Raw genomic sequence first — 12,205 nt, 5'->3', positions numbered from 1 at the left:
GTCAGCTCTGAACGGCCTGTATGAGCTGACAAGCCGCTCAACCAATCACTGGCCGGAACCACTGGGGTAAGTGATTGGATGTCAGCTCAGACAGGCCACTCGCAAAGCGCGGCACCCGAGAAGCAGCATAGCGCCGAGGGAGTTATGGAGCGTGGATAGGCAAAGTCTACTGTCTGCAGAATCGTCAGCCATGCATTGCTATTACATGTCGCCGGTGATTTTAGGTTTGGGCCTATAGCAACAATCAGCCGATGATTGCTTCATCAGCTGATCATTGTCTCTATGATAGTGAGCGATGATCGGCCAATTATTGCTTTGTGTAATATGGCCCTAAGGGTATATTCACACTGAGGAATAGGAAAAGAATTGAATTGATGCAGAATTCGTGCAGAATTGGCATGGAATTCAAGCGGAAATTCAGAGCCCCAATGACTTTTATAGGATTTCTCTAGCGGATCCACGGTGGAACATTCTGCACGTAAATGCCGCTATGTGAACAACAGAGTGGAAATCCCACTGAACACAATGGTACATATTTTCAGGCAGAATTTTAAGCAGAATACCCGTAACATTGAGGGCAGATCTAGCTGGGAATTCCTCGTCTAGTCCTCAGTGTGAACATACCCTAAGGCCATAATCCCCTATTACACAGGGTGCAATTACATGAACCGGCAGAAAACGGGTGAGTGCAGGGGGGGCACGAGGAGCTGCCCTGTTGATCACTTGATCGTCCAGGCATCCCGTAGCAGATGGTAACGGTCACCTGCCGCTGCTTCGGTTCCACGAGGCGACAGCAACAGAACGATGCTATATTAGTCGCTTGTCTTTCGGCATCGTTCATGTCGGCTGATCGTTGGCTTCTATTACACAAGACGATTATCGCCCGAATATGGCCGATAATCGTCTCGAGTAAAAGGGCCTTTACAGAGCACAATATCTAGGAGTAAGCGAGGTCAGCGCTCGCCTGCTTTTTGTTCCCCGCTCGCTATCTCTACTACACAAACAGACATCGAGCGGGGAGCAGCGGAAGGGTACGCCCAGATGATCTTTAGATCGTCCAGGCGGCCCATAGAAGATAGCGGCGGTCTGCTGCCACCACTTCTATTATTATTATTATTATTATTATTATTATTATCTATTACACTTCTATCCTGTTATCCAGGAAGTGACATCACCATGTTATCCAGGAAGTGACATCACCATGTTATCCAGGAAGTGACATCACCATGTTATCCAGGAAGTGACATCACCATGTTATCCAGGAAGTGACATCACCATGTTATCCAGGAAGTGACATCACCATGTTATCCAGGAAGTGAAGCCTTGATGCAGTAGGAAGTGCAGGGAAAAAAGCATTTTATAAGCATTTCCCGTAATAAGTGTATATTGGGGGTTCGTATAAGTTTTGTGGGGCAATACAATACTTTAATAATAATTTTCGCCCGATTACTCCTTTAAAGCATGACCTATTTCACAAAATGCTTATTGGCCGTAACAGTCGGTATTTGGCCGATAAAAGCTTTGTGTAACAGTAACCTTATTTTTCAAGAGGATTCTGCGTCAGATCAGTGTTAGGCTACGTTCACACGTAGCAAAACTAGCGGAATTCCACTGTGGAATTGTCCCCCACGGAATGTCGTTAGCCTCCCTCTCATAATGGGAGTTTATGGGAGGCGCGCGCTGCTGCCTCCCATAGACTCCCGTTATGAGAGGGAGGCTAACGGCATTCCGTGGGCGACAATTCCGCTAGTTTTGCTACGTGTGAACGGGGCCTTACAGATACAGCTTCCTGTTTTAAAGGGAATCTAGGCTGCAATACACACTAAACTACAGCACGTTTTTCCTGATACAATTTGTAATTTTACATTGTTTACACAGGTTATAATAACCGTGAGCCAAAAGCGTGGCTAAATCCACAGTATACAAGCAGCCATGCCAGGGTTGGGCTCAGAACGGAAACATACCATCACCTCTCTGGGGTAGACTGTAAGGGTAGTATTGCACGGGACAATTTTTCGGCGATTAACGGTAAACGTTCTCAAACGATCCTAATCGTTCACCCTTTTACACAGGACGATGATCGTTACTTGCGGTCATTCTTGCGCTCGTCCTTTCCTGGCTGATAGACCAGGGAACGCGTGAACGACACGTTATCACACCGAAGGACGTTGAAACGTTTTGCAAACGATAAAAACGGGTCCAGATTTATCAACCGATCGATGACTTCTTGTTGGTCGTTTAATCGTTGCCTGCTATTACACGTAACAAATATTGTTCAAATCCGAATGATCTAACGATTTTTTGAACGATAAAATCATCCCGTGTAATAGGGCCCTACTAGTGGGGTCCAGGCTGGGCAGTATACATAGCATTGCCTCCACCTGATACATCTGTATCCACTTGGCAGCTGAGAGAAACACTATGTAGATACAATGTAAACAACCACTGACTATACAGGAGTCCTGATACTAAGTATATGAAGGGGTTACAGAACATTTACACAGAGGATAAACTTTATGTACAGGTGTCAAACTCAGCCCCTCCCCCCAGCTGTGGCAAAACTACAACTCCCATCATGCCTGGACAGCCAAAGCTAACGCTTTGGCTGTCCAGGCATGATGGGAGTTGTAGTTTTGCCACAGCTGAAGAGCTTGAGTTTGACACCAATGAATGCAATATTTTTTTTTTGTTGTTAATGTGTGATGTCATTCCAATGATATCTACCATATGACGTCACACTAGTCATTCTCATAGTGTGACAATGGCGGAGGCTGCCCGTACACTGTGACACCGGCTCCGCACATCACTCGTACACATAGTGAACCACCATTCACCCCAATCCCGCAGCGATCACTCACCAGGCTCCGCTCTTTACCGCCATTAAATTCAAAACACAATATCACCGGTGTGACGTCACTTCCCGGGCCGGCCCGTGGCGTCAGCTGCTTCCCCGGGACGCCCCGTACATGGCTCGTGTCTACAGACCCCAGTATCTAGTCCGTTTCTCGTACTACACGATTATCGTTCTCAGTCCGGGCTTCAAGCGCTGCCGGGGATTACAACAACCCATGGATAAGGAGTACAAGGTCTGTCATGTTTTCCCAAAACAAATATGGCCGTTCGTGATTCACAGTCAAGCTTCCTCCCAATTCCAATGTCTACCGCCCTCTAGTGGTAATTTAGCAATATGACCAACGGTCCCAGTTCTCTGGCTAACATGGTGTATACCAGGGGGAGGGAACCTTGGCTCCCCAGCTGGTGAAGAACTACAACTCCCATCATGCCTGGACAGCCAAAGCTTTAGCTATCTAGACATGATGGGTGTTGTAGTTTTGCTACGGCTGGAGGGCCAAGGTTCCCTACCCCTGGTGGATACTGTACCTCCTGCACTAAGCTTATTCCTTTATATTTGTATAGAGCCAACATATTCAGCAGCACAGTACAGAGATTGTCACCATTGGCTTCTGTCTCTGTCCCTGCTCACAAACCCCTCACTATATATGTAGAGGAAAATAAAAACTCACATGCAGTTAACCTTGGTGGCATTTAAATAATAATAATAAATGTATTTGTATAGCGCCAACAGATTCTGCAGCGCTTTTTTTTCTATGCATACAGTACAGAGATACATAATACACAGTTAAATAAGAGTAAATAAAAACATCATAATAGATAAAAATAACATAAAATGCAAAGTATAAACGAGACCTGCTCGTTGGAGCTTACAGACTATAATTTGGGTTGGCACCAGGCATAAGGGCTTTATTTGTCCATGGTCCAGCCATTGTACATAGTTAGAAATACAGGATGAGCCAGTTACACGCCAATATCTGATTGCAAGTAAACATATAGGGCCACATGTATCATCCTGCGAACGGATGATTTTCGGCGGGAAGTGCCGATTTGCGTATTATTTTATACGCAAATGGCCGATTTGCGAATAAAATATTCGCAAATCGGCACTTTCCGCTGAGTACGCCAGGGGGGGCGGAAAGGGGGCGTGTAGTGGGGGGAACGGAGGGCGCGGACTCAGAGTCCGCGCGATTTACCATCCGTTTCGCCCAAATATACGCCGAAAACCTACTCCTGTCCTCAGGTGGCGTAGGTTTTCGTCGGTGCGCACCGGCGCGCACGGGATTTATGTAGAGGCAGTCCGCCTCTACATAAAACCTCGTAGCGCCGGAGCTGCGGGGGCATTTTTAAGTCCGGCGGACTTAATAAATGCCCCCCATAGAGTGCAGGAACCGTCAGAGATATAGAGCGAGGGAAACAACAGAAGGGGGAAACAAGTTTAGGGAACGTTATAGGCTAACCTAAAGAGATGAGTCTTCAGGGCACGCTTGAAACTGTGAATATTGGGTAAGAGTCTGATGTGTTTGGGTAGGGAGTTACAGAGAACTGGTGCAGCACAAGAGAAGTCTTGGAGGCAGGAATGAGAGGTTCTGATTATGGAAGATGTTAGGGTTAGATCATTTGCAGAGCGCAGGGCACAGGTAGGATGATAGGTGGAGATGAGGGAGGAGATGTATGGAGGGGCAGAGTTGTGGAGAGCTTTATGGGTGAGGGTGGGAGCTTGAAGTGAATTCTGGATTTAATGGGTAACCAGTGCAGTGACTGGCACAGAGGGGAGACGTCGGTATATCGACTGGAGAGGGGAGAGCTTAGAGAGAGGAAGACCAATTAGTAGGGAGTTACAGTAGTCAAGACGGGAATGGATCAGGGCGACAGTCAGAGTCTGAGCGGTGTCAGTGGTGAGAAATGGACGGATTCTGGAGATGTTTTTGAGATGAAGATGACAGGAGTGTGTAAGAACTTGGATATAGGGAGTGAAGGATAGATCCGAGTCTAGCATAACCCCCAGACATCGAGCTTGATGCACTGGAGTTATGCTAGTACCACAGAGAGGGAGATGTCGGGTTTAGGTTTGTTAGAGGGAGGAAATACCAGAAGTTCAGTTTTAGAGAGATTGAGTTTGAGAAACAGAGAGGTCATAGTGTTAGAGAGAGCAGATAGACAGTCACTAGTATTGTGCAGGAAGGCAGGGGAGATGTCACGGGAGGAGGTGTATAGCTGGGTGTCATCAGCATAAAGATGGTAGTGCAGGCCAAACCTGCTGATGGTCTGTCTGATAGGGGCTGTATAGAGGGAGAAGAGAGAGGAGGGGACCTAGGACTGACCCCTGGGGAACCCCAACAGAGAGAGGTAAGGGAGAATAAGTAGAGCCCGAGAAGGATACACTGAAGCAGCGGTCAGAGAGGTAGGAAGAGAACCAAGAGAGAACAGAGTCCTTGAGGCCAAGAGAGCTGAGCATAGAGAGGAGAAGCTGGTGGTCCACAGTGTCAAACGCTGCTGATAGATCCAGGAGAATCAGCAAGGAGTAGTTTCCTTGTGACTTGGCCTTCAGGAGATCGTTTGACACCTTGGAAAGAGCAGTTTCAGTGGAGTGAAGGGGTCAGAAGCCAGATTGTAGAGGGTCAAGAAGAGAGTGATCAGAGAGATAGCGAGTAAGGCGAGAGTAGACAAGACGTTCCAGGAGCTTAGAGATGAAGGGGAGATTAGAAACAGGCCGATAGTTGGCTGCACAAGATGGGTCTAGGGAAGGTTTTTTCAGCAGTGGGGTTATAATAGAGTGTTTGAATGAGGAGGGAAAGATACCAGAGGAGAGGGAGAGGTTGAATATTTTAGTGAGGTGAGTAGTGACAGCAGGAGAGAGGGACTAGAGGAGGTGTGAGGGAATAGGGTCAGGTAGTGGGACGAGAGGAGGAGAGGAGCTTGGCAACTTCTTCCTCTGTCACTGTGCGATGCCCTGGCCCCTAGGGGCCACTCTGCAGTATAGATGGTGCTAACAGGCAGGAACCGGGGCAGCTGTAGGATATTGTGGTCACGGTGTAGGCACGAGGGTGATACAGCTGGAAACCAGGTTCCTGACCATGCGGGAATACTGGGCATGCGATTCTTCGTTGTCCTTAGTCAGGGCACCAATTATCACACCAATGCCAAGGTTCAGAAACAACGGTAGTTGTATATTTATTGTAACGGTGGTAACTAGTAGCAACAGTCTCTCCGGATGCAACCGGGAATAAGGCAATCTTGAATAAAGCAGAGTAATGGGTGATGCTGCAATAGGCTGTGAGAGTAGCGTGCTGAATGATGGGAGTAGTAGTGAAACTGAAGTTGAGATGCTGGGTGGAATGAGACTTGAATGAAATACTTGCTGTTGATGATTAGAGAAGATGATGATGAGAGGAATTGAAGAATGACTGAAGAATCGACACCCAGATGAGAATCTTGAGACTTGAGACAGGAACACAGCCAGTGGACTGGAGCAGCAGAGCACACACAGGCCTCTCTCCTAGCAGGGAGAGAGGATGAACACACAACCTATTCCCTATGGGGCAGGGAATAGACTCACAACTTGCCTCCTGAAGGTGGAGGACAAGACTAGACTGAACAGAAACAGCAGAGCAACACACCCTATCCCCTCTGGGGCAGGAGATAGACTGAGGTAGAACAGGAAGTCACATGGTAAACCCCAGCCAAAGCTCGATGACCATTGGAGTTACCATGGAAGCAGGGCACAGTCTCGTGACATCCAGCCATTGCATCATCACACCATTAGGCATATACAGAGAAATATACATGAGAAGTACCATACTTGAACACTAGGAGGCGACATAATACCATTAGACACTGATACCTGAATATACATGCAATAAATGAATGAAATAGCAGATCTGAATACTGCAGATCTGAATACTGCAGGGGTGGCAGTTTGCAGTGGACCATAGCTTTCCAGAACAGAACTGGTTATAATAAAAGTATGAGCATGAGAAGGGTTGTTCTGGGACACTGCATACCTCCCTACTAGAAATGAGCCGACCTCGGCGAACCACAAGCTAAGGTGGATGTGGCCGAATGAACATAGAGGACCAGGACAACAAGACAAGAGGAAGGAATGTTAGTGTGGGCGAATACGTAGATGTGTGTTTCCCACGCTCAAGGCACAGGTGACAAGAGATATGAAGAGAAAGAAAACCCTAGTGGCAGGACTTCACCTAGGGGTGCCTAACGTACTCTGGTTACAGGTAGTTGGTGCGTGGAACATCTGACATGAAAGTCAGGACAACTTAACTGCTGGCGGGGGACCCTCAATATTCCAGTCAGTTTGACAGTAGGTTTCCAATGAAAATGAGTTACCCTACTGGAAAGAAAACTGTGAAGACCTGTGTACTGCCTTGGGTGTCTGTGTGAAGTGACTTGGACACCTGAAAGAGAAAAGAACAAAATAATAAACGCAAACATACATGGGGGCCCCTTACATACCGGTCAATCATACAACACAATTATCCAATAGGCCAAACACACGAAAAGGTATCCAAGGTGCAATATGTATGGACAAGTGTGAATGTTAGGTAAGACTATGTGTAGCAACTACGGTGTGTAGGGACAAGACAGAGGTGAACAGACACTGGAAACAAAAGGAAGGGAAATATAAAAGACAACAAACACTGCGAGGTCTTGAGGAGAATTGGCTCAATTACTCTTTCCATTTGTGGATACAATAGATACAATAATACTATGCATGGAGAAAATAGAAGATCCTTCTGAAAAATACACTCTTTAGAAAATACACTTTTTCTGAGGCTATAGATATAAATATGTAGACTGACTTCTTTACTCAGAGGAGAAGTAAACTGTCTGACTCTGACATGAAAATATACACTGTGAGAAGAAATGCTTTTTCTAAAGACACACTTTACTCTGAGACTATCTAAATGACTTTCCTGCTTACTCAGAGGTAGGAAAAGATATATATATATATATATATATATATATATATATAACTGACAAGAAAATAGACTTTTGACTACTGAAGTGCAATACTGAAGTGCAATCATGAAATACAATAATAAACCTCTGACAATCACATAATCATGAAAAGTGCTTTAGGAAAAACTGGATAAGTGTCTCTGTTTGGTAGAGTCTCTTTAGGCAACATAGAACATCGTCCATGTAAAGGCTCTGGGACAGGCACTAGAGAACAGTTTGTTCAATGAGTGTCCATCAGCACATAGCTGGATGATAATAAGGAAACTTGGTCAGGAGGACCAGGCACGAACCTTGAACGTTGCATAGAACTTTTTAATCACACAGGAACAACAACAAAACAGGAACAGTTTAGGGACTTTGGTCTCTGTAGCGGATTGGTAGTGTTCCCCGAGTAGAGCGCTCAGATCGTCTCAGCATGAGGCTGGCTTCATGAGTAGCTTGCTCTGGAACAGATTAGGGGTCATTGACAGCAGCTGGATGAGGAGGAGAAACCGCAGGAGGCGGAGCCGCAGGAGGCAGGATAACTGGGGTGTTCATCGGAATCCCCTGATAGCCAATGGCCATGAGAAATGGTTCAGTTTGGAACATATCTTCAAGAGAGGCCGGTTTAGATGGAGCCTCTGAGACTGGCGGAAGTGCCTGTACAGGTGCTGGACAGGATGCTGTGAGGACTTGCAGATCCTCCCTCACACAGCGCTTTATCCTATTCCGGTGTACAGTTTGAGGGGCCAGACCTGGCTTCTTGACCTCATACACGTCAGTCTCTGGATAGGGAATAGCAGAAATGATATAGGGTTCAGGCTCCCATAGACTTTCCAACTTGTGGGTGCGGTGATACTTTTTGAGCCAGACTCTGTCCCCCACTCTTAGTGGTGTGGCATGCGCCCCTTGATTATAAGCATCTTCCTGACGCTGGTGGGCCTCTCCCATCTTCTGGTCGACAATCTCTTGGGCGTCTTGAATCCTCCTCTGATGCTCTTGGACCCAGTCGGTATCAGGCAGAGTGTTGACAGTGTCAGTTACTTGAACTCCAAGCGAGCGGTCTTGAGGAAGCTGACCTTGGCGCCCAAACATCAGATAGAAAGGAGAGTAGCCTGTAGAGCAATGGGTGGTGTTGTTATAGATTTCCACCAGCTCATCCAACAGGTGAGGCCATTCCACCCGCTTTGCCACCGAAGCTGTTCTTAGCATGTTGATGAAGACCTGGTTGATTTTCTCACAGAGACCATTGCCTTGCGGGTGATAGGCCGTGGTACGAAGCTTTTTGCACTCGTGGTAAGTGCATAGCTCATGGAAGAGTTGAGATTCGAAAGCCGGGCCTCGGTCTGTGAGCAGGGACTCAGGACAGCCGTAGTGTTTCACATATTCTTTGTAGAAAGTGATGGCTGTGGTCCTTGCAGTCAAGTCTCGGACGGGTACCACGACTACCCACTTGGAGTAGTGATCGACCATGGTCAGGGCATAGGTGTAACCACATCTCATCGGGGCCAACTTCACATGGTCCACGGCAACAAGCTGATTTGGCCGGTGGGACACAATGGAATGCAAGGGAGCTCGGGCCTCTCTTCCTCCCGCCTTGGAGATGTTACAGGCGGGGCATTCAGCACACCAGTTCTCAATGTCAGCCCGCATCCCGATCCAATAGAACCGTTGACGAATGGTCGCCTCAGTCTTATGGACCCCGAAATGGCCGGAACGGTCATGGTAGGCATCTAACACCAATTTGGCATCTCGCCGGGGAATCAAGATCTGATGGCATCGTTCTCCAGAGACGGGGTCCAACAAATTCCTTAGAAGTAGGCCCCTATGAAGGAAGAGCCGATTCCTCTGTCTCCAGAGACGTCTCAGTTCAACGTCTGGATAGGGCCTCTTGATTCTCATGGGGACTCTCCCAGTAGACAAGTAGTCATAGATTTCCCCCAAGACTCTAGACTCATTCTGGATGGTCTGCCATCTGGACAAATCTTGATAGGGCCCCGGGTCAGGGGACGTCTCGCTCTCTTTGACCGCCGTGGTAGTACTCTGGGTAGCGAATCTCTGATAAAAAGGGGGCATCTCTACATCTTCCCAGTCGTCATCCTCTGGGGCTTCCTCACCTCTAGGCAGTCGAGACAGCAGGTCAGCATTCACATTGGCCTTGCCGCTTCGATACTTGATTTCGAAGTTGAAGTTGGCCAACCTAGAGGCCCAACGCTGTTCCAGAGCGCCCAGTAGCGCGGTATTGAGGTGAGCTAGCGGGTTGTTATCCGTATAGACAGTGAACGGTGTAGCCGCGAGGTAATCTTTGAATTTTTCAGTAATGGCCCACACCAGAGCAAGCAACTCCAATTTGAATGAGCTGTAGTTACTATCATTCTTTTCAGCGCCTCTTAAACTTCGGCTGGCATAGGCAATAACCCTTTCCTGATTACCCTGGACTTGAGACAGGACAGCCCCTAGGCCTTGGAAGCTGGCGTCTGTGTAGAGATGGAAAGGCTGACTATAGTCAGGGTAAGCCAGGATGGGAGGCGAGATCAACAGGGCCTTCAGGGTTTGAAACGCCGTCTCCTGACATTCAGACCACTCTATGGGTAGCCGTCGACTGTAGTTCTCTCGAGGACAGCCACGGAGTAGCTCATTTAGTGGTTTAGCCACCTGGGCGAAGTGGGGTATGAAGCGGCGGTAATAGCCCGCAAATCCAAGGAAGCTTCTCACCTCTTTCACCGTCTTGGGAATGCCCCAACTCTCCACAGCCGAGATCTTCTCGGGGTCAGGTTGTATCCCCTCGGCACTCACGACATGCCCCAAATAGTTCACCTGCGGTTTGAGGAGCTGACACTTCGACGGTTTGATCTTGAGGCCATGGTCAATAAGGACTTGAAACACTTCGGCTAAGTGATGAATATGGTCCTCATAAGTGCGAGAATAGACAATGACGTCATCAAGGTAGAGCAATACACTTTGGAAGTTGACGTGACCGAGGCACCTCTCCATTAACCGCTGAAATGTGGCGGGGGCATTGCAGAGCCCAAACGGCATACTTGTGAACTCATAAAGTCTCATGGGGGTAGTAAACGCTGTCTTCTCCCGGTCTTCCGGGGCCATGGGCACCTGCCAATACCCACTGGTGAGGTCCAACGTTGAGAAGTAGGCGGCTGAACCCAGAGCAGCGATAGATTCCTCTATACAGGGCAGCGGATAGGCATCCTTGTGAGTAATGGTGTCCAGCTTCCGGTAGTCAACACAGAATCTGATGTTGCCGTCCTTCTTTTTAACGAGGACAATAGGGGCAGCCCACGGACTTTGGCTCTCCTGGATGACGTTGGTGTTCTTCATTTCCTGGAGCAGTTTCTTCACCTGCTGATAGCTGGCAGGCGGAATAGGCCGGTGCTTCTCCTTGATAGGAGGATGATCTTTGGTATTAATTCGATGTTGGACCAGACCAGTTTTACCAAAGTCAAGTGAATGCTTGCTGAAGGCCTCGTGATGGCGCTTGGCAACCTTGAGTACCCCCTGAATATGCTCGATTGGGGTGTTGGCATCCCCGATGTTGAGGGCATCCCACCAAGGAGCGCGGGACTGTTTGGATTCTCCTGATGATGTCCTAATCGACCTCTGGTGGGCAATGGTCTCTTCACATATGAGATCCTCAGGGTCGAGTTGGTGGAGCATGGCAACCGTAGTAAACTTAGGTAGGTTGACTGGAGATGCACTGAGGTTGACCAGCCGTACTGGAACCTGACCATTGGAGACGGTCACTAGACTTCGGGCAGCCATGACAAGGGGTTGACCCTCAATCTCGATGGAATCTAGTAGAGCCTCGTAGTCAGCGTTGTCTAGGCCCGGTCGAGCCCTGCACCAGATAAGGGTCTCACTGTTAGCTGGGATTGTGATTGGGCGAGCATCTCTAGTACGGACACGACAAATCTCCCCACGGTGATTGACAAACCTCTGCTGAGCGGTGAGTGCTTTGATGGTCTTCTGAACAGCTTGCCTGTAGTGGGGAGAGGCACGAGACAAAGAGGCATGCAGAGCATCTAACAGTTCAGCAAATACATGGTGAATAACATTCATGCCTAGAACAGTAGTACCACTATCCCCCTGAGCTTCAGTAACAATCAAACCTTGACGAGGTAACTCCCGGTTACCAATACAAATGGTAGGCTCCCAGTAGCCAACCGGGCCTAACGCCCTCAGGTCCCAATGTTCCTCGAAAATGTGCCTGGGTATGGTAGTCACTTGGGAACCTGTGTTTACAAGGGCTTCCAGGGGGACATTGTCTATCCAGAGAGTTACATGCGGGCATTGAGAGAGGAACCTGGAGAACCACTGTGATTCCTGCGGGCCTGGGGTTTGACCTCCCGGGTGTTGGCCCTCGGACCCAGGGGTGGCCCGT

General features: G+C 48.2%; 2 protein-coding genes across 3 annotated transcripts in view; one reads left to right on the top strand and one right to left on the bottom strand.

Annotated features, from left to right (window-relative positions):
• Positions 1-3,155, bottom strand: part of CIT (citron rho-interacting serine/threonine kinase) — a 106,667-nt gene extending 103,512 nt beyond the window's left edge. For both annotated transcript variants that reach the window (XM_069961273.1, XM_069961274.1), the window contains exon 1: positions 2,859-3,155. The gene's annotated coding sequence lies outside the window, so the exon portion shown is untranslated. The remainder of the gene's footprint in view (positions 1-2,858) is intronic.
• The window catches only part of BICDL1 (BICD family like cargo adaptor 1), a 95,572-nt gene continuing 86,324 nt past the window's right edge, over positions 2,958-12,205 (top strand). Inside the window, exon 1 of the mRNA XM_069961277.1 lies at positions 2,958-3,086. Coding sequence (XP_069817378.1) covers positions 2,967-3,086 — 120 coding nt within the window. The 5' untranslated portion in view covers positions 2,958-2,966. The remainder of the gene's footprint in view (positions 3,087-12,205) is intronic.

This window comes from Dendropsophus ebraccatus, chromosome 3 (assembly GCF_027789765.1).
Source record: "Dendropsophus ebraccatus isolate aDenEbr1 chromosome 3, aDenEbr1.pat, whole genome shotgun sequence".
Taxonomy (NCBI): domain Eukaryota; kingdom Metazoa; phylum Chordata; class Amphibia; order Anura; family Hylidae; genus Dendropsophus; species Dendropsophus ebraccatus.
The sequence above is the reverse complement of the archived record's forward strand: the minus strand, read 5'-3'. Positions and strand labels throughout refer to the sequence as shown.